General features: G+C 42.9%; 1 protein-coding gene across 5 annotated transcripts in view; it reads left to right on the plus strand.

Annotated features, from left to right (window-relative positions):
• Positions 1 to 20,002, plus strand: part of myo3a (myosin IIIA) — a 335,886-nt gene that overhangs the window by 48,771 nt on the left and 267,113 nt on the right. For all 5 annotated transcript variants that reach the window (XM_080211403.1, XM_080211422.1, XM_080211413.1 and 2 more), the window contains exons 4-5: positions 12,120 to 12,224; positions 12,428 to 12,527. In XM_080211403.1, coding sequence (XP_080067529.1) covers positions 12,120 to 12,224; positions 12,428 to 12,527 — 205 coding nt within the window. The remainder of the gene's footprint in view (positions 1 to 12,119; positions 12,225 to 12,427; positions 12,528 to 20,002) is intronic.

The following is a 20,002-nucleotide window of genomic DNA, read 5'->3' on the forward strand; positions in this document are numbered from 1 at the left end:
TGGGAATGAGAGTGGACCAGGTGGATCAAATGGCAGTAGGGGAACAATTAGGAGCCAGTGACCATAAGGTTTAGGTTAAGTATAGAAAAATAATAATCCAGTGTAAGAAGAAAGGGGGATAGTTAAAAATGGATCTGGCCCAGGTCAATTGGAAATAAAGATTGGCAGGCAAAGCTGTAACTGAAGGATTGCCTTTAAAAAGAGATAGTTCAGGCACAGCAAGATGAAAGGCAAGACAAATAAATCCAGAGCTCCCTGTATGGTGGAAGAAGTAGAGATAAAGATGAAGAAGATATCAGGTGGACAATACAATCAAGAAGCGGGCTGAATATAGAATGATTCAGAGTGGAATTGATAAAGCAAATAGCATAAGTGGAGAGAGCTATGAGAAGAGGTTGGCAGCTAATCTCTAGAAGCTACATTTTATGCAGGATGTGAATGATGGTGCAGAGAGACAAATGAGAAAGACTCCATGAATGAGGATGTTTTTCAGGGAGCAGTTATGTCAATAGTTTGGGGATGTTAGGGATGTTTTTCTTGAAGAACTGAAAATGGAGAAGAGATTTGACAGAGGTATTCAAAACCAAGAGGTTTCTGGAAAAGAGTAGACAGGGGGAAACTGTTCCCAGCAGTTGAAGGATCGAAACCTGAGGGCACTGGTTTAAATACTTGGCAACAGAAGCAAAGGTGACATGCCTACCATTCATGTCACACAAATGCCAGGCCATGAACACTCCAACATGAGAGGATCTAACCAGTGTTGGTGGTGTTACCAACACTGAATCTCCCACCATCAACATCCTGGGGATGACCATTGACCAGAAAATGAACTGGACTAGCCATCTAAATACTGAGGCTAGCAGGACAGGTCAGAGTCTGGGAATTCTGCAGCAGGTAACTCACGTCTTGAAACTCCAAAGCCTTATTAATGACCACCATTAATAAGGCACTTTTCAGGAGTGTGGTGGAACTTGCCTGGATAAATGCAGCTCCAACTACACTCAAGAGATTTGATGCCATCCTGTTCAAAGCACCCTGCTTGATTGCTACTCCTTCCTATCTACAATACTTATTCAAAATTCTCTACCAATAATTATATATGTGTCAATGCAGATAGTGCCTTTGCATGATATATTATAGGTATTTTTGTGATTCCTTATGGTGTATATAAGGCACACTGTGACCTCTATTCTAAACTAGTCCACTTTGTTGTAGTAGTCTTCAAAACCCCAAGGATTTCTGTATGCCCTTCTACATATATGTTGGACTATTAGATGTTTCACAGAGGTCAAGGGCCCTTTCAGTATCTAACCCAATTAATCATATGGGTGACATGGTGGGCACAGAAATTAGCACTGCTGCCTCACAGCATCAGGGACCTGGGTTTGAATCTTGTCACTCTCAGTGTGGAATCTGCACATTCTCCCCGTGTCTGCATGGGTTTCCTCTGGGTGCTCTGGTTTCCTCCCACGGTCCAAAAGACGTGCTGGTTAGGTGGGTTGGCCATGCTAAATTCTCCCTCAGTGTACCTAAACAGGTGCCAAAGTAGGGTGACTAGAGGATTTTCACAGTAATTTCATTGCAGTGTTAATGTAAGCCTACTTGTGACTTTTAAACTTAAACTTTTCATTCTGCAAATATTCAAACCCTCCATCACTGATGCACAGTGGCAGCTGTATGTACCATTACGAGATACACTGCAGGAACTCCCCAAAGTTCCTTAGGCAGCACATTCCAAACCATGACCATCTAGAAGGACAAGGGCCTGGAAATACCACCACCTGGAGGTTCTCCTCCAAGTCACTGACCACCTGACTTGGAAATATATTGCCATTCCTTCACGTCACTGGGTCCTGGAACTCTCTCCCGAACAGTACAGGGATGCACCCAGACTTTAGGGAATGCAGTGGTTTGAGAAGGCAGCTCCCCACCATCTTCTTAAAGGCAACTATGGATGGGCAATAAATGCTGGCCAGCCAGTGATGCACACATTTTGTAAATGAATAAAAAATGGCAAAACTTTTTCATGCAGTGAGTGCTTGGGATCTGCACTGCCTGAGAGTGTGGTGAAGGCAGGTCCAACTGAGATATTCAAGAGGGAATTGGATGACTCTTTGAAAAGGAGGAATTTGCAGGGTTATGGGAAGAAGGCAGGAGAATGATACCGGGAGGGAATTGCTCCTTCAGAGAATGAGCAGACTGGTCAAATGACCTCCTTCAGTGCTGTAACAATTATGTGATCTAGGCTGACAGTCCAGTGCAGTATTGAGGGAGTGCTGCACAGTCAGAGGTGCTGGCTTTCAGATGAAATGTTAAAGTTAGGGTTCCATGTGCTATCTCAAATAGATATAAATAAGGTCTAATGGCACTATCTCAGAAAGATCAAAGGAGTCCCCAGGTGCATTGGCCAATGTTTATCCTTTGTTTAACATCACAAAGAGGATTATCTAGTCATTATCACATTGCTTGAGAGTTTGCTGTGCACAAATTGGCTGCAATGTCTCTTAAATTACTACGGTGAGTACACTTCAATAGCATTTTATTGGCTGCAAAGCACTTTGGAAAGCCATGAAAGAAAGCATTTTTTTTTGCACGTGAGTGTGCAAAGCACCTTGGAAAACTGGTACGGTGGCACTGTGGTTAGCACTGCTGCCTCACAGCGCCAGAGGCCCAGGTTCAATTCCAGCCTTGGGTCCCTGTGTGGATTTTGCACGTTTTCCCTGTCGGTTTCCTCTGGGTGCTCCTGTTTCCTTCCACAGTCCTAAGATGTGTGTGTTAGGGTGATTGGCTATGCTAAATTGACATTAGTGTCAGGAGAATTAGCATGGTAAATGTGTGGTATTACGGGAATAGGGCTTGGGTGGGATTGTGGTCAGACTAGATAGGCTGAATGGCTTCCTTCTGTACTATAGGAATTTGATGATTGGCCATGGTAAATTGCTCCTTAGTGTCAGGGGGATTGACAGGGTAAAGTGGGGTTCGGGGGATAGGGCCTGGGTTGGATTGTTGTCAGCGCAGGTTCAGTGGCCGGAGTGGCCTCCTTGTGCACTGTAGGGATTCTCTGGTTCTATGATTCTAAGTCCTTTGTTTTCAGCAGTGGCATAAAACAGGCATTGAAGTCAATGAGAAGGGAAATCAGACGTGTCGCCAATCTGCTAGTGCCACTTAACCCTTTGTCACCCTCACCCTCCCCTGCCCGGGCAAGTCCCATTATACTGTCTCATTACTATCCTGCTGGAAATGGAAACTATCTATGAATGAGCACTCACACCTTAAACAGATTGGTTGTGAGGCACCGGGGATTGAATAACTTGGTGACACTCAGTCTTTAGTCTCACTAATGATGACTGATTGGCTGGGCGAGGTGCCCGAGGGCAGCCAGTGGCAGGTTTGTGTAAGTGTGTCCAGTTCTCAACTATATACTGGTCCCCGTGGAACCATATCACAGCAATAATCAGTAACTGCGGAAGAGGAACAGAAAAATTTGGGAGAAAAGTAAATTGGATTCCCCACTAGCAGCAAGTGGACCAGAAAGACATTGACGATCTGTTATCTGTGTTCATTCACTGAAGTGATACAGTCATAAAAATCATGACTGCAATATGAATGATGCCTCTCATAAGAATCAGAATGAGTAATATTTCTTCATAGATTACTTAAATAAAGAAAAACTCCTGAAATAAAGTTATCACTATGGAGTTCAGTAAACATTTTAAAGACCCATATTTTCTTTCCAGTTTTCTGAAGTTGCCAAGAGTGCAGTTTCAGAGGTTTTAGTCACTTACCCGAATGCCCATTCTTAAGTTGTGAATCTGGATCTTGAGTCACACATCATTTTACAAAACAGGTGAGAAGTGAGGGTTCACTGGATCTGGTCAGCCATGAGGCAGCATAATGTTTTCCTCCAATGCTCAAAGCTACCAAGGCCAATTGAACTGTTACCCCATCTGAGATCAGCTAACTTCCAAAATTGTCTGCAGATCTAATGTTCCCGTTGCGGACAGGAAGAAAGAGATCGCAGAAAAAAAAATCCAGGAAGTGGAAGAACCACAAAAAGAACAAACAACCTCTTGGGAGAATTTAGTGAAGCTGAAAAATAATTATTGGAACATTGCATTATAGTAGAAGCTGATAGCCTATAAGGTAGATACTGGGGCAGTTGTTTCAGTATTATCTGATGAAGTAAAGTTGCATAAAAGTGTCACATTACAGTCATCCTCTATCCACACGGATAGTGATCCAAGCCAGGAATTGAACCCAAGTCCCTGGTGCTGTGAGGCAGCAGTGCTAACCATTGTGCCATCATTCTGCCTCAGAAACCTAGACAATAAGTCAAGATCTGTACAAGGTAATAAAAGCCTATGAAAGATGTATGCTAAAAATTCAACGTGCTCATCATAAGACAAAGGAAGAGGTGCTTGAAATTGCAAGAACAAAAAGAACTCTAAACATTGACAAGTAGAAAAGAAAATGTCAGTAATTTAGTACTTAATTGGAGTTGAAAAGCTACAGAAATCTCTTCAAGACAACGAAGCGGAGGACAGCAGAAAGAAATAGGGATGAATTGAAAAACTTTGGCTAGGCCACAGCTGGAATATTGGTTGGAATTTTATGGAGCCTTTGGGTATGGACTAAGAAGGCAAAGTGAGGCCCTCTGGCCACCATGCTGTTTTGCCAGTGGCATTATAGATAGCAGATAGCCTGCCTCTCAGAGCCGAAATGTGCCACACAGGTGGCAAATCATGAGCCTACTCCCTCCTGTCCGACTGGTCCCAGAGACCGCAGACTTAGCTAACTTGGAAGATGAATGTCCATCTATGCATACTCTTCTTCCAGATACAGCCTCAAAAGTATCCAGAAACGTATCCAGTTTCCGTTGGGTATGGGTAGTGTTAAACCAGTCCTTTACATTTTACATAGTACCGAATTGTATTGATTTTCTTTTTAATAGTTTAATCTAATTGCACTTGTATTTTCAGCTAATTGTGCACTTGTACGGTCTGTTTAATTACATTCTTTAGTGTCCTTTCAGAAAGTGTATACTTCCATTCTTCACTTTGTTCTTATCAAATGAATCACCTCACACTTCTCCATCCTTAATTACATCTGCTATCTGTCTCCCTGCTCTATTAATTTCTTCATGTCTTTCTGAGATCTTTCACAATGTTGTTCCTTCTTTGCCAAAGCCCTGATTTTAGGAGGTGTAGCAAAACTTTGAGACTATGTTCCCTACATCTGAGTTCAAATCTTCTAAAAACAAAGTTGGCTGCAGCGCTGATACCTGAAGGTACACTAGGTCTGCATATGGACATACAAATTAGGAGCAGGAGCAGGCCACTTGATCCTTTGAATTTGCTCTGCTATTCAATAAGATCATGGCTGATCTAATTTTAACCTCCGCTCCGTATTCCTGCCTATCCCCGATAACCTTTCACGCCCTTCTTAATCAAGAATCAATCTACATCCGCCTTACAAATATTCAAAAACACTGTTTCCACTGCCTTTTGCAGAAGAGACATCCAAAGACCCACCACTCTCTGACAGAAAACAAATTCTCCTCATCTCTGTCTTAAATAAGTGACCTTTTATTTTTAAACAGTGACCTCTAGTTCCAGATTCTTCAACAAGTGGAAACATCCTCTCCACAGCCACCCTGTCAATGCCCCTCATGATCTGAAAGGTTTTGATCAAGTCGCCTCTTACTCTTCTGATCACCAATGGATAAAAACCTAACCTTTCCAACCTTTCCTCATAAGACAACCTGCCCATTCCTGGTATTAGTCTAGTAAACCTTTTCTGAAGTATTTCTAACAGATAGACATATTTCTTTAAATAAAGGGGACCAGTACTGTATATACTACTCCAGATATGTTTGCACCAATGCTTTTTACAACTGAAACATAACCTCCCGACTTTTGTAACCAATTCTTCTCATAGTAAACCACAACATTATGATTGTTTTCTGGGTGCTACAATGGTTAGCACTGCTGGCTCACAGCACCAGGTACCCAGGTTTGATTCCCAGCTTGGGCCGCTGTCTGTGTTGCACATTCTCCCCATGTCTGCGAGGGTTTCCTCTGGATGTTCTGGTTTCCTCCTGCAGTCTGAAAGACGTGCTGGTTAGATGCATTGGCCACGCTAAATCCTCCCTCAGTGTACCCGAACAGGGGCCGGAGTGTGGCAATTAGAGGATTTCCACAGTAACTTCTCTAAGTGTTAGCCTACTTGACTTTTAATTACTTGCTGTATCTGTACGCTAACTTTTTGTGATTCATATAGTAGGACACCCAGAACCCTCTGCATTTCAGAGCACTGCAATCTCTCATCATTTAGATCATAAGCTTTTATTTCTTCTTGTCTAATTGGAGAACTTCAGATTTGCCCACATTATACTGACATTCATCAGATTTTTTGCCACTCACTTAGCCTATGTCTATTTGTAGCCTCCTTATGTCCACTTCACAATTTACTTTCCTGCCTACCTTCGTGTCATTAATAAATTAGCAACCATCCCTTCAGCCCCCTTATCCAAGTCATTTATATAAATTATTATATTTGTTAAGAATTGAGACCCCAGCGCTGATTCCCGTGGCACACCACTTGTCACACCCTGACAACCAGGAAAAGACCCATTTTTGCCTAGTCTCTGTTTCCTAAATCCATTCCAGTCTGAATAACAAACATTTGCCCAAGCTGTTTGGTTGAAAGACAGGAAACAATGTGATAATCTTGCTGCTGCATTTTTTTCCAATAAAATGCACAATTTTTCTACCAAGGGTCTTGTGAGATAACAAAATCATTATGAAAAATTGTCTAAAACTACATCCAATTAATCACTTCTCTGAGAAACACTAGTAGATTTGTTAAACATGACTTGCCTATAATAAATCCATTTTAGCTAACCCAAGCATTTTACCACGTTTCATTTCCCAGCTACTGAGCAGCCCTGAGATTTACACCTTTGGATGGAGTCTCAGACATTCTCCCTTCAATTTTGTGGGAGAGCCTATAAAAACTGTAAACAAAAAACAATGACAAAGGAAAGTATTTTGCTTTGCATTTAGAATGTGCATTGCTTATAAAAAGCTGTCTAATACAAATAAATACATCAGAAAAAAACCGCAAATGCTGATATAGTGAAATAAGTATGCAGCGTGCTTTTCAAGTTTGTCCTCTGGGTGTGAGCATCATCAGCTATTGGCCAGTAATTGTTGCCCATCCCTAATTACCCTTGAGAAGATGATGGCGAGCTACCTCATTGAACCGCTGCAGTCCATGTGGTGTCGATAGACCCACAGTGCTATTAGGGAGGAAGTTCCAGGATTTTGTCCCAGTGACAATGAAGTAATGGTAATAGATTTCCAAATAATGATGGTGAGTGGAGTCTTCTGTTCCTGCTTGGTGGTTTGAAAAGTGTGTCATTGCTGTGGTACATCCAGTAGATGGTACACACTGCTGCCTCTGAGCATTGTTGGTGGAAAGCATGAATGTTTAAGCTGGTGAATGGGACATTTGACCAAACACACTGCTTTGTTTTGGATGGTGTCATCTTTCTTGAATGTTGTTGGAGCTGGCAAATGGGGAGAATTCCATCACACTCCTGACTTGTGCCTTGTAGGTGGTGGATAGGCTTTAGAGAATCAGGAGGTGAGTTACTCAGCACAGAATTCCAAGTGTCTGATGTGCAATGTTTTCGTGGCTGGGCAAGTTGCGATTCTGGTCAGTGGTAACCCCAGATGTTGATGGTGGGGAATTCAGTGATGGTAATGTCCTTGAATGTCAACGGGGGATGGTTAGATTCTCTCTTGTTGGAGATGGTCATTACCTTGCACTTCTGTGGTGCGAATGTTACTTTCTATTTATCAATCCAAGCCTGAAAGTAATCCAGGTCTGGCTGTATGCAGGCACAAACTGCTTCAGTATCTGAGTAGCTGTGAATGGTACTGAACATTGTGCAATCATCAGTAAACAATGCTATCTTTGATCTTACGTTGGAGGGAAGGTCATTGATGAAGCAGCTGAAGGTGGTTGGGCCCAGGATACAACCCTGAGGAACTCCTGCAGAGAAATCCTGGGGTTGTGATGATTGACCTCCAACAACTACAAGCACAATGATTTATGCTGGATACGATTCCAATCAGTGGAACATTTTGCCCCTGATTCACATTGACATCAATTTTTCAAGGGCCTTTTCAAAGTCTTTATGCCAAGGGCAGTCTCTTTCACCTTATCAGGAATTCAGCTCCTCTGGCCATGTTTGCCTAAAGGTGTGATGAGGTCAGGAACCGAGTGACACTGACAAAAGTCAGTTGAGCATTGGTGGGTAGGGTATTGATGAGTAAATGCCCTTGAGTGCACAGTCAACAGTCTCTTCCATCACATTCCTCATGTGTCAGTGCAGACTCAATGGGCCGAGGGGCCTCTTCTGCATTCTATGATTCAATGGGGTTGTAATTGTCTGGACTGGATTTGTCCTGCTTTTTGTGAACAGGGCTTACCTGGACAATGTTTCAAATTTTCACAGGCGTTTTCTTTTAATTTAGAGAGGAGAACTGAAGTATAACCACATTTCGCAAAAGCAGTGTGGAGAGCTCCAAAGCAGCTCCTGCTGTCTATGATATAAACTGAACCCATCTTCCTATGTTCAGCCTGCTGCCCCACATCAGGGTAGAACCACAATCCTGCCTGACTGTAATGCTAACCAGCTGCATGGAGCTGTCTAAATACTCATCACTGGCTGACCTTTGGATATTGTACAACCTTTTGCACCACTTTCCAATATTTTAAAATGTATTAAAAGATCTTGGAACCTATTATCTGCCTCTTACTGAAAGTACTTAGCATTTTTGAACTCTCCAAACAATTGCTCTCCCCTGTCTTTATTTTGTTCAGGCCTATAAAGGAGCTTCTTCAGTATGACCCTGCCAAATCTAATGGCAGGTCCACTAAAAGCATTAAATTACATTTCTCTTTCTGACAATCAGCTTGCTTTATTATTGTTCACTGTCATAAATACTTCATGTTATTATCATGGATCTAACATGCCTCCTTGGCATATATGTAATTACTGATGTAAATATGTTCATATCTATGTATATTTAAATGTCTTGCATCTCTATATAGACTTTAGCTGTTTCAACCTGTCAAAGGAGGTTAATTTCCAACAAATATAAATTGTATTTATTTGAATGAATTACAAAAAGGTATCTTGTAAGTAATAGAATATTTACAGAGTTAAAAAAAAGGCAAGTTCCTCCAATCTCCCAGCCTCGTGTTTCCCGCCTGTAGGAGGTGGCACATTGTTTGCTAGCAGTGGAATTCTCTGATCTCGCCATTGTCAATGGGAATTCTCATTGATGCCACTCCATGCCGGCGGGACACCCACAGGTGGGGATAGGAAGCAAGTGTGTCTGGAGAATCCCCCCAGCATAACCGGCTGAAGATTTGGGCTGATATTTCTAATCCTTTTCCTGTTTTTAAATTGATCCATAGTCTCGTTGTTCCCCAATCCCTACCCCCATTGCCAGCCCTCCAAATCCCTCCCTGACGCTACCCTACACTACCCTGAAACACCACTCCCCTACCCAAACTTTCTGTTCCTCTGATTCTGACTACCCAGGCATCTATGCTGCCTTAAAATGAAGGCTTGCACTCTCGTGCAGTGCTGGGAGATGCAATGTTCTGATGGTCTGAATGAAATGTTAAGCTGAGGCCTCATCCACTTAAGAATGAGGTGGATGTAAAAGATCCCATTGCATTATATTGCAGAAGAGCAGGAGAGTTATGTCTCATCCATTATTTGTCCTCAATCAATGTCATAACAACCAGAGTTCTGAAGAAGAGTCTTATAGGCTCAAAATGTTAACTCAGTTTCTCTCTCCGCAGAGGCTGACCGACCTGTTGAGCCTTTCCTGCATTTTCTGTGTTTTTTTAATTCTCCAGCATCTGCAGTGTTTTGCTTTAACAAAAGCAGATTGTCTGGTCATTAACATATTGTTGTTGTGGGAGATTATTGTGCGCTAATTACCTGCTGCATGTTCTACATTACAAACAGCGACTATACTTCATTGGTTGCAAAGAGTTTATGAAACATTCAATGTTTGGAAAAGCCCGATAAAAATTTTTGATTTGTTTTATTATTGTCACATGTATCAGTATACGGTGAAAAGTATTGTTTCTTGCATGCTATACTGCTCATAGAAAAGGAAAGGAGAGGGTGCAGAATGGAGTGTTACAGTCATAGCAAGGGTGTAGAGAGAGGTCAACTTAGTTGAGTTAGGTCCATTCAAAAGTCTGATGTCAGCAGGGAAGAATCTGTTCTTGAGTCGGTTGGTACATGGCCTCAGACTTTCGTATCTTTTCAGCGACAGAAGAAAGTTGAAGAGAATATGTCCGGGGTGCATGGGGTCCTTAATTATGCTGGCTACTTTTCCAAGGTGGTGGGAAGTGTAGACAGAGTCAATGGATGGGAGATTGGTTTGTGTGATGGACTGGGCTTCAGTCATGACCCTTTGTGGTTCCTTGCAGTCATGGGCAGAGCAGGAATCATACCAAGCTGTGATACAACCAGAAAGAATGTTTTCTATGGTGCATCTGTAAAAGTTGGTGCGAGTCATAGCTGACATGCCAAATTTCCTTACTCTTCTGAGAAAGTAGAGGCATTGGTGGGCCTTCTTAACTATAGCCTCAGCATGGGGGGACCAGGACAGGTTGTTGGTGATCTGGACACCTAAAAAAGCAAGTCTTCCTTTTTCCCCTTTCACACCACCATTGGTAACTGTGCCTGCAGCTAACTAAATCCCGTTTGCCTCCTTTTCTTCTCTATCCTCCTTTTTAAAAAAAATGATGGCACTTGTTTTCAAATCCTCCCATGGTCTCAGCCCTCTCTACCTCTGTAGCCTCCTTTAACCCGAGAACCCTCCAAGATATCTAGTCTCCACCAGCTTTTCGCCATTGGAGGCCATGCCTTCAGCTCTCGAATTCCCTTGGCAAACCTCATGGTCTCTTGAATAAATCTGGAATTAAAAGTCTCAGTAATGGTGACTATTACAATTATCGGCAGTTGTTGTATAAACCCATTTTGGGGAAGGAAATCTATCATCCTCAGTTGGTCTGGCCTAGACCACCAGCAACATGACTGATTCTTAACTGCCCTCTGAAATGGTACAGCTCAGCTCAAGGGTAATGAGGGGTGGGTAACAAATGCTGGTCTTGCCAGTGACACCATCAACCTATGAAAGAATAAATAAAACAAGCCCTCCAACTCATGCCCTCAAATGTTTCTTAAAACCGACCCCTTTAGTGTAAGAAGAGCTAAGAACAAAGAAAATTACAACACAGGAACAGGCCCATGAGCCTTCCAAGCCTGCCCCGACCATGCTGCCCATCTGAACTAAAACCCCCTACCCTTCCGGGGACCATATCCCTCTATTCCCATCCTATTCATGTATTTGTCAAGATGCCCCTTAAAACTCACTATCGTATCTGCTTCCACTATCTCACCCAGCAGTGAGTTCCAGGCACCCACTACTCTCTGTATAAAAACTTGCCTCGTACATCTCCTTTAAACCTTGCCTCTCACACCTTAAACCTGTGCCCCCTAGTAATTGACTGTTCCACCTGGGAAAAAGCTTCTGACTATCTATTCTGTCCATGCTCCTCATAATCTTGTAGATTTCCATCAGGTCCCCCTTCAGCCTCTGTCGTTCCAGTGAGAATAAACTAAATTTCTCCAACCTCCCCTCAGAACTAATGCCCTCCATACCAGGCAACATCCTGATAAACTTTTTCTGTACCCTCTTCAAAGCCCCCATGTTGTAAGCTTTTGATTAGTTGTCCTATTATCACCTCATGAATCACAGTATCAGATTTTGTTAAATTATAGCTCCTTTGAAGCATTTTGCCAAGTTCTACGACATTAAAAGTATTCCATGAATTCAAATTGAAGTTAATACCTAGACCTTTTGACTAGTCGCCTACTCATTTCCTCTTTTGGTTCAGCAGCCAGTATTCCTTAAACCTCTATGAAGGCCATTAGGAGGTTATTCTCCATTCAAGGCACAATGTACGTGTAAGTTGATGGTATTGCTGTTGTTACCAGTCACTTTCTGCTCTTTCAGTTGTGCAATGGAGGCTCTGTGACCGATCTTGCCAAAGGGTTATTAAAACGAGGTGAAAGGATGAGTGAACCAGTCATCGCCTACATCCTGCACGAAGCCCTCATGGTAAGATTTATATTTTTGTGTTTTAACCTTCAGATTCATTCAGTTCCAAATGAACAGATTTTCAGCCCCAGTTGCAGTTGCATGTGAATGCCATGGAACTGGCCTGCTAGCATTAAAAATGGCTCACTTCATGATGTTTATTAGGCACCCAGGTTTTACTTGCTTCAAGAATAATATAACTGTCACCGTTGATTTTTCCTCAGGGCCTGAAGCACTTACACAATAACAAGACGATTCATCGTGACATCAAGGGCAATAACATCCTATTAACAACAGAGGGAGGCATCAAACTTGTAGATTTTGGTATGTAGCAATTCACATTAAACCAGTCATTCTCAGCAGTTTTGCAAAAGTATGTCAGGCAGACTGAACAGGAGGCAGTTTAAGCAGCAATGTACAGCCAGAAGCTGTGTGTGTGTGTGTGTGTGTGTGTGTGTGTGTGTGTGTGTGTGTGTGTGTGTGTGTGTGTGTGTGTGTGTGTGTGTGTAGCTGTCTTGAGTTGTGTCTGCGTAGCTGTCTTGAGTTTTGTGTGTGTGTCTGTGTCTGTGTGCCTGTGTAGCTGTTTTGAGCTGTGTCTGTGTAGCTGTCTTGAGTTTGTGTGTGTGTGTGTGTGTGTGTGTGTAGCTTTCTTGAGTTGTGCCTGTGTAGCTGTCTTGAGTTGTGTGTGTGTCTGAGTAGTCATCCTGATTTGTGTGTTGTGTCTGTGTAGCTGTCTTGAGTTGTGTCTGTGTAGCTGTCTTGAGTTGTGTGTGTGTGTGCATAGCTGTCTTGAGTTGTGTGTACGTGTCTGTCTAGCTGTCATGAGTTGTGTGTGTGGTGTGTTTGTGTGTGTGTGTGTGTTGTGTGTTTGTGTAACTGTCTTGAGTTGTGTGTGTGTGTGTGTGTAGCTGTCTCAAATGTAGGATGAGAGCCATGAGTGAGAAAAAGAAATTTGGAAAATTTACCAAGCCATCAATATGCACCAAGTTTGTTGCAGCTGGACAAATTATTCCTGCTTTCTCCCCAACACCTAAAATGGTTATTCCAGAAGTCATAGCTAATTCTGAGGCCCTATAATTGTAAAAGTAACCATACATATGATCCGAGGAAACCTGGAACCAGGAAATTAAATGCAAACATCCTTCAGTGGAAAAAGACAGTGTTACTCAGAGAGTGGGAAAGAGGAGGAAACATCTGCATAGAAGTCCTATAGGCTGTATAGGCTTTGATAAAGTGTCACCTGGACTCGAAACGTTAGGCCTTTTCTCTCCTTATAGATGCTGCCAAATCTGTTGAGATTTTCCAGCATTTTCTCTTTTGGTTTCAGATTCCATTATCCACAGGAATTTGCTTTTATCTGTTTAGGAGTGATTTGAACTCTGGTAAAGTGTGTAAGAGTGATTTGAACTTTGGCAAAGCCACCATTAGCCCTAAGCCATCAACATGACTCACTATACCCACAACTCAGCATTTTAATTTCCAAACAAGTGAGAAAGATAGGCAACTGATAGCTCATTCTTTAAATGTGCAAGTCCTGACCAGATGTTGGCTCCCAATGAGGAGATGATGTCGTGGTATTGTCACTAGACTAGAATCCAGAGATCCAGGGTAATGCACAGGGACCTGGGTTCAGAATCCATCTTGGCAGATGGTGAAATTTAAATTTGGCAAACATCTGGAATTAAAAGTTCAATGATGACCATAAAACCATTGTCGATTGTTGGAAAAATCCATCCGGCTCACTGATATCCTTTAGGGAAGGAAGTCTGCTGTCCTTACCTGATCTGGCTTACGTGTGACTCTCGGACAATGTAGCTGACTCTCAACTGCCCTCTGAAATGGCCGAACAAGCCATTCAGTTTCAAGAGCAAATAGGGAGGGGCAATAAATGCTGGCCCAGCCAGCAGTGTCCATGTTCTACAAATTAATAAAAAGAATTGGGAAGGAGCTCTGAGGACGCAAAATCAAGCAGTGATCTGGGCTCTAAATGGGCCAAATTGCCTAATTCTGCTCTTACATCTTATGGTCTTATTGTGTCTCAAATGTTCTCTGCAATGGAGATCAAATAGGGATGGACAATAGATGCTGGCCCACCAGCGATACCCACATCCCATGAACAGAATAAATAAATTAAACTGGGCAAGGACGTTGTTGTGCCTTCGCATTGGAACAACCCAGCAAGAATTAGAGTTATGGTCAGAATACAAGATGTATTCTTTTTAAACATTTGAGAGTCCAGGAGGACCCTGATTGCTAGCTACTCCAGAAATCGCTGAGTGCCAGTGAATGATTCTTGCGTTGCAATGGTTAAAAAGGATCATAGGAGGAGAGATAATCAGCCATGGATAACGAAGGAGGTGAAGGAAAGTGTTAAATTAAAAGCGGAGGCGTTTAGAGTAGCTAAGAGTAGTGGGCGAGAAGAGGATTGGGAGAGGTTTAAGTGTCAACAAAGAATGACAAAGAAATTGATAAAGAAGGGTAGGATAAACTATGAAGCTGGGTAGCGCTTAATGTAAAAAAGGATAGCAAGAGTTTTTATAAATATATAAAAAGGAAGAGGCTGGCTAGGGTGAACGTTGGACCCTTAGAGGATGAGAGGGGGGACTTAGTGGTAGGGGATGGGGAAATGGCTGAGGCCTTGAATAACTTTTTTGTTTCGGTCTTCACGGAGGAGGAGGTGAATAATTTGCCGGGTGTTAGCGATGGAAAGATGGTAGGAGTGGAGGGCCTGAATGACATTATTGTTACTAGAGAGGCGGTGCTCGATAGACTGGAGGGACTGATTGTGGACAAGTCCCCAGGACCGGATGGAATGCATCCAAGGGTTCTGAAAGAACTGGCAGAGGTGATAATGGATGCCTTGGTGATTATTTTCCAAACGTCGCTGGATTCTGGGGAAGTGCCAGAAGATTGGAAAATGGCTAATGTTACGCTGTTGTTTAAGAAGGGTGGCAGGCAAAAGGCAGGGAATTATAGGCCGGTTAGTTTAACATCTGTTGTAGGTAAAATGTTAGAATCCGTGATCAAGGAGAAAATAGCGAGGCATCTTGAGGAGAATTATTTGATAGAGCAGACGCAGCACGGTTTCGTTAAGGGAAGTCGTGTCTGACGAATTTATTGGAGTTCTATGAGGATGTGTCTAGGGCGGTGGATAGAGGAGAGCTGGTGGATGTGGTGTTTCTTGATTTTCAGAAGGCGTTTGACAAGGTGCCTCACAAGAGGTTATTACAGAAGGTCAGGGGGCATGGAGTTGGGGGTAGGGTGTTAGCGTGGATAGAGGATGGGCTGTCAAATAGGAGGCAGAGAGTGGGGGTCAATGGGTGCTATTCGGATTGGCAGTTGGTGACTAGTGGAGTGCCCCAGGGGTCGGTGCTGGGGCCTCAGCTATTTACCATTTATATAGATGATCTGGAGGAGGGAACCGAGTGTATGGTGTCGAAATTTACTGATGACACCAAGATTGGTGGAACGGCAAATTGTGCGGAGGGTGTGGAGAGTCAGCAGAAGGATCTAGATAGGTTGGGTGAATGGGCCAGGAACTGGCAAATGGAATTTAATGTTGGCAAATGTGAGGTTGTCCACTTTGGTAGTAATAATGGTAGGAAGGACTATTACATGGCGAAAAACTGCAGCATGCGACGGTGCAGAGGGACCTCGGGGTCCTTGTGCATGAGTCGCAAAAACCCAGCCTACAGGTGCAGCAGGTGGTCAGGAAGGCGAATGGGATGCTGGCCTTCATAGCAAGGGGGATTGAATATAAAAGTAGGGAGGTCTTGCTGCAGCTGTATAGGGCACTGGTGAGGCCGCAGCTGGGGTACTGTGTGCAGTTTTGGTCGCCGCACTTACGCAAGGATATTTTGGCCTTGGAGGGAGTGCAGAGGAGGTTTACTAGGCTGATACCGGAGTTGAGGGGGTTGAGCTATGAGGAGAGGCTGAATAAACTGGGCTTGTACTCGTTAGAGTTTAGAAGAATGAGGGGAGATCTCATTGAGACATATAAGATGATGAATGGGATGGATAGGATAGAGGTGGAGAGGCTCTTCCCGCTCAGAAAGGACAGTAGGACTAGAGGGCACAGCCTCAAGATAAAGGGGGGGCGGTTTAGAACGGAGTTGAGGAGGAACTTCTTCACTCAAAGGGTGGTGAATCTCTGGAATTCTCTGCCCGTTGAAGTGGTGGAGGCTGCCTCGCTAAATATATTTAAGACGCGGGTTGATAGGTTTTTGATAGGCAAGGGAATTAAGGGTTATGGGGAGAGGGCAGGAAAGTGGAACTGAGACATGACAGATCAGCCATGATCTTATTGAATGGCGGGGCAGGCTCTAGGGGCTAGATGGCCTACTCCTGCTCCTATTTCTTATGTTCTTATGTACTTATCTGCCAGCTGCTGTTGACACTACCCATTGGTTTAGGGAGGGGTGATAAATGGTGGCCAGCCAGTGATGCCTATGTCCATGACTTGGAGGGCTGGATTTTAGCAGCAGTTGAGAGGACAGGTTGCATGGGGGTGCCCTGACGTGGTGAGAGAAGTACAGTAAGAAGCCTCACAATACCAGATTAAAGTCTGACAGGTGAGGGAAGCCCAGGAGGCTTCCTTCCTCCCACCATGGCAAGACGCAGTACTCGGAACGCCACCAGAGCTTGCAAAACAGAGGCAACACCTTCACCCGAAGGACATTTCCAGCCTGTTGCTGCCATTAGGCCTCCAAAGGATGCTAACATTATGCTGTGATTATTGAGCAACTTGCTTATTGACCTGTTCCTTAACCATGCCTATTGTTTCTATTTTTTTTTGGATTTCAGAGCCAGCATTATAATCGATCTCTCGCAAATTAATGTTGGAAAGATAGAATGTTTTTGTTTTCCTAATCTTGAATGATTTATTCTTTATACTTACCTTGTGCATTTTGAACTCCCCCCCCGCCCCCATTGTCATTTTCCCCTTCACCAACTAATGGCCTTTCCTTGCTCTGTCCCTAATAACTTTTATAATGAGCACAACATTGATCAGTGACTTCTTCCAAGCACTAATTAATGACAAGTTTAAAAGCAAGTATATTATGTTCAGGGAGTGCAAATTAGTGTACTTCTATTACTACCTTTTTTAGACATTAATATAATGAAGCATCATATTGTTAGAAAAAAATGTTTTGCTTAATTTTACTTCAAAGACAGCAACTTGTATATCAATATTAAGAAGGAGATACACATCAGGAAATAACTGGATTCAACATTCATCTCGGCATTAATATGCAGATTCAGCCAGTACCATTTTTTAATGGATCTCCACATGATTTATTTTCCCGGAATAATAAATGTAACCATGTCTGTAAGCGTCTGTACGCTTAAGGAAGAAGAATTAGAGTGAAGCAGACTTGCAGCAACATCATACAAACAAGAAGGGAACATTTACTGTTTTGTTATTTGCACTGAAACCAGAACTGCAAGCTTAAAGAATGTGCTCATGCTTTGTTTGCAAATACTGAGTCAATGAAACGGTCGCCTTGACTACCTCCCAAAATAGTTTAAAAAAAATACAGATTGCTTTTGTCATTATCACAACTGATGCTGAAAGCGCTGTTCCAATTGGCCGGTTCACCACTGGTGGTGCAGCTGTGAATTAAGGGAATGATCACTGTTTTTCACACATGATTCTGTCGATGTATCAGTAATGAGGTGACATTAGCTTTACACACAGACTGTGCCATGTTATCTTCGTAGGACTGTGTTTCAGGTACATGTACCATTGGTTTTCTTCAGCATAGCTATAGCTTCAGGAGTAAGATATCGAAAGATACACAAAATTCTCATTGATGTCAGTGATTTTTAATCTCGCAAAATCATGATAAGAAGTCTCACAACACCAGGTTAAAGTCCAACAATTTTATTTGAGCTTTTGGAGTGCTGCTCCTTCAGGTTCTTCACCTGATGGAAGACCTGTGATCCAAAAGCTCATGATACAACATAAACCTGTTGGACTTTAACCTGGTGTTGTGAAACTTCTTATTGTGCCCACCCCAGTCTGACACCAGCATCTCCACATCATCGCAGAATCACAGAACTGTATGGCAGAAAGTGGCCACTCAGCCTGGTGCATCAGGGATGATTCTTCGAATCCAATTTAATCCCACAGCTCAGATTTTCCCCATAACTTTGCAGTTAGTGATCTTCAAGTGGATGCCCAATTGCCTCTGCAAAGTTCCTATATAAGACCTGTTTCTGTCACTCTCGCAGGGAACGCATTCCAAATCTTTTTAATTCTCCCTTCTGCTCTAGTTCTGTTGATAACTATTTTGAGCTTTGGTTGTCAACTCAATTCCAAGGTGAAACAGTTTTTTCTTTTTCTTCTCCATTAAAAACTTGCATAATTTTAAAAACTACAATTAAATCTCTCTTTAACCTTCTCTACCCTAAGGAGAACAATCACAGCTTTTCCAATTTCCCCACAGAATTAAGGTTCCTCATCGCTGGTTATCATCCTCTGTCCCTGCTCCGAGGTCTTGACATCCTTCCCAAATTGTGCCACCAAGAGTTATGCTCACTACCCCAACAGAAGCCTAATCACTATTATACAAAGATTTAGAATGACCTTGTTTTTGTATTCACTCCCCTATTTACAAAGTCAAATATTTCTTAGCCACCTTATCATTTTGCCTTTCCACCTTAAAGGACTTGTGAATGTTTGTCCCGGGTCCCTCTGCTGTTAGACTCCACGCAAAATAGTACCATTTCGATTGTACCAAAGCTGTAAAATCATGATGTACTCTGGCATCCAGCTTGATACAGGAATATACTTTGTGTTAAAATGTAAATTAATGCTCCAGTTCTTTTATAATTCATTCTTAGAATGTGAGCATCACCGACTAGGCCAGTGTTAGAACATAGAACATAGAACACTACAGCACAAACAGGCCCTTCAGCCCACAAGTTGCGCCAATCATATCCATAGCTACCAGGCCTATCTATAACTCTCAATCCCTTTAAAACCCATGTTTATTGCCCAATCTTAGTTGCCCTTGAGAAGGTGATGGCGCGCTGTCTTCTTGAACCGCTGCAGTCCCTGAGATTTGATACACCCACAGTGCTGAAAGGAATTCCAGAATTTTGATCCAGCAACAGTGAAGGAATGGCAATATATTTCTGAGTCAGAATGGTGGGTGACTTGGAGGGGAACTTCCAAGTGGAGGTGTTTCTATGAGTCAGCTCTTCTTGACCTTCCAAATGGTAATAGTCATGTGTTTGGAAGGTGCTGTCTAATCAAGGGCAAAGTAATCCACTGGTTAGAGCCATTCCTAGCACAAAGGAAGATGATTTGGGATTGTTGGAGGTGAACCGTTTCCATCCAGGGACATCGCCACAGGATTCCTCAGGGTAGTGTCATGGGCCCAGCCACCTTTAGCTGTTTGAGCAATGATCTTCCCTCAGAAATGGGAATGTTTGCTGATGAATGCACAATGTTCAAAACTACTCCTGATTCCTCGGATTCTGAAGCAGTCCATGTTGAAATGCGGCACAACCTGGACAACATTCAGGCTTGGGCTAATAACATTCACACCACACAGGTTCCAGGCAATGACCATCTCCAACAAGAGAAAATCTAACCACCTCTTCTTGACATTCAATGGCATTACCACTGATGAATTCCCCATTGTCAATACCCAGACAATACTGTGAGAGATTAGGAATTATGCAGTGAGTAACTCACCTCCTGACCCCTCAAAGCCTGTACGCCATCTACAAGGCACAAGTCAGGAGTGTGATGTAATACCCTTCCCTTGCCTGAATGAGTGCAGCTCCAA

Source organism: Carcharhinus amblyrhynchos, chromosome 2 (assembly GCF_965287045.1).
Source record: "Carcharhinus amblyrhynchos chromosome 2, sCarAmb.v2.hapA, whole genome shotgun sequence".
Lineage (NCBI taxonomy): Eukaryota > Metazoa > Chordata > Chondrichthyes > Carcharhiniformes > Carcharhinidae > Carcharhinus > Carcharhinus amblyrhynchos.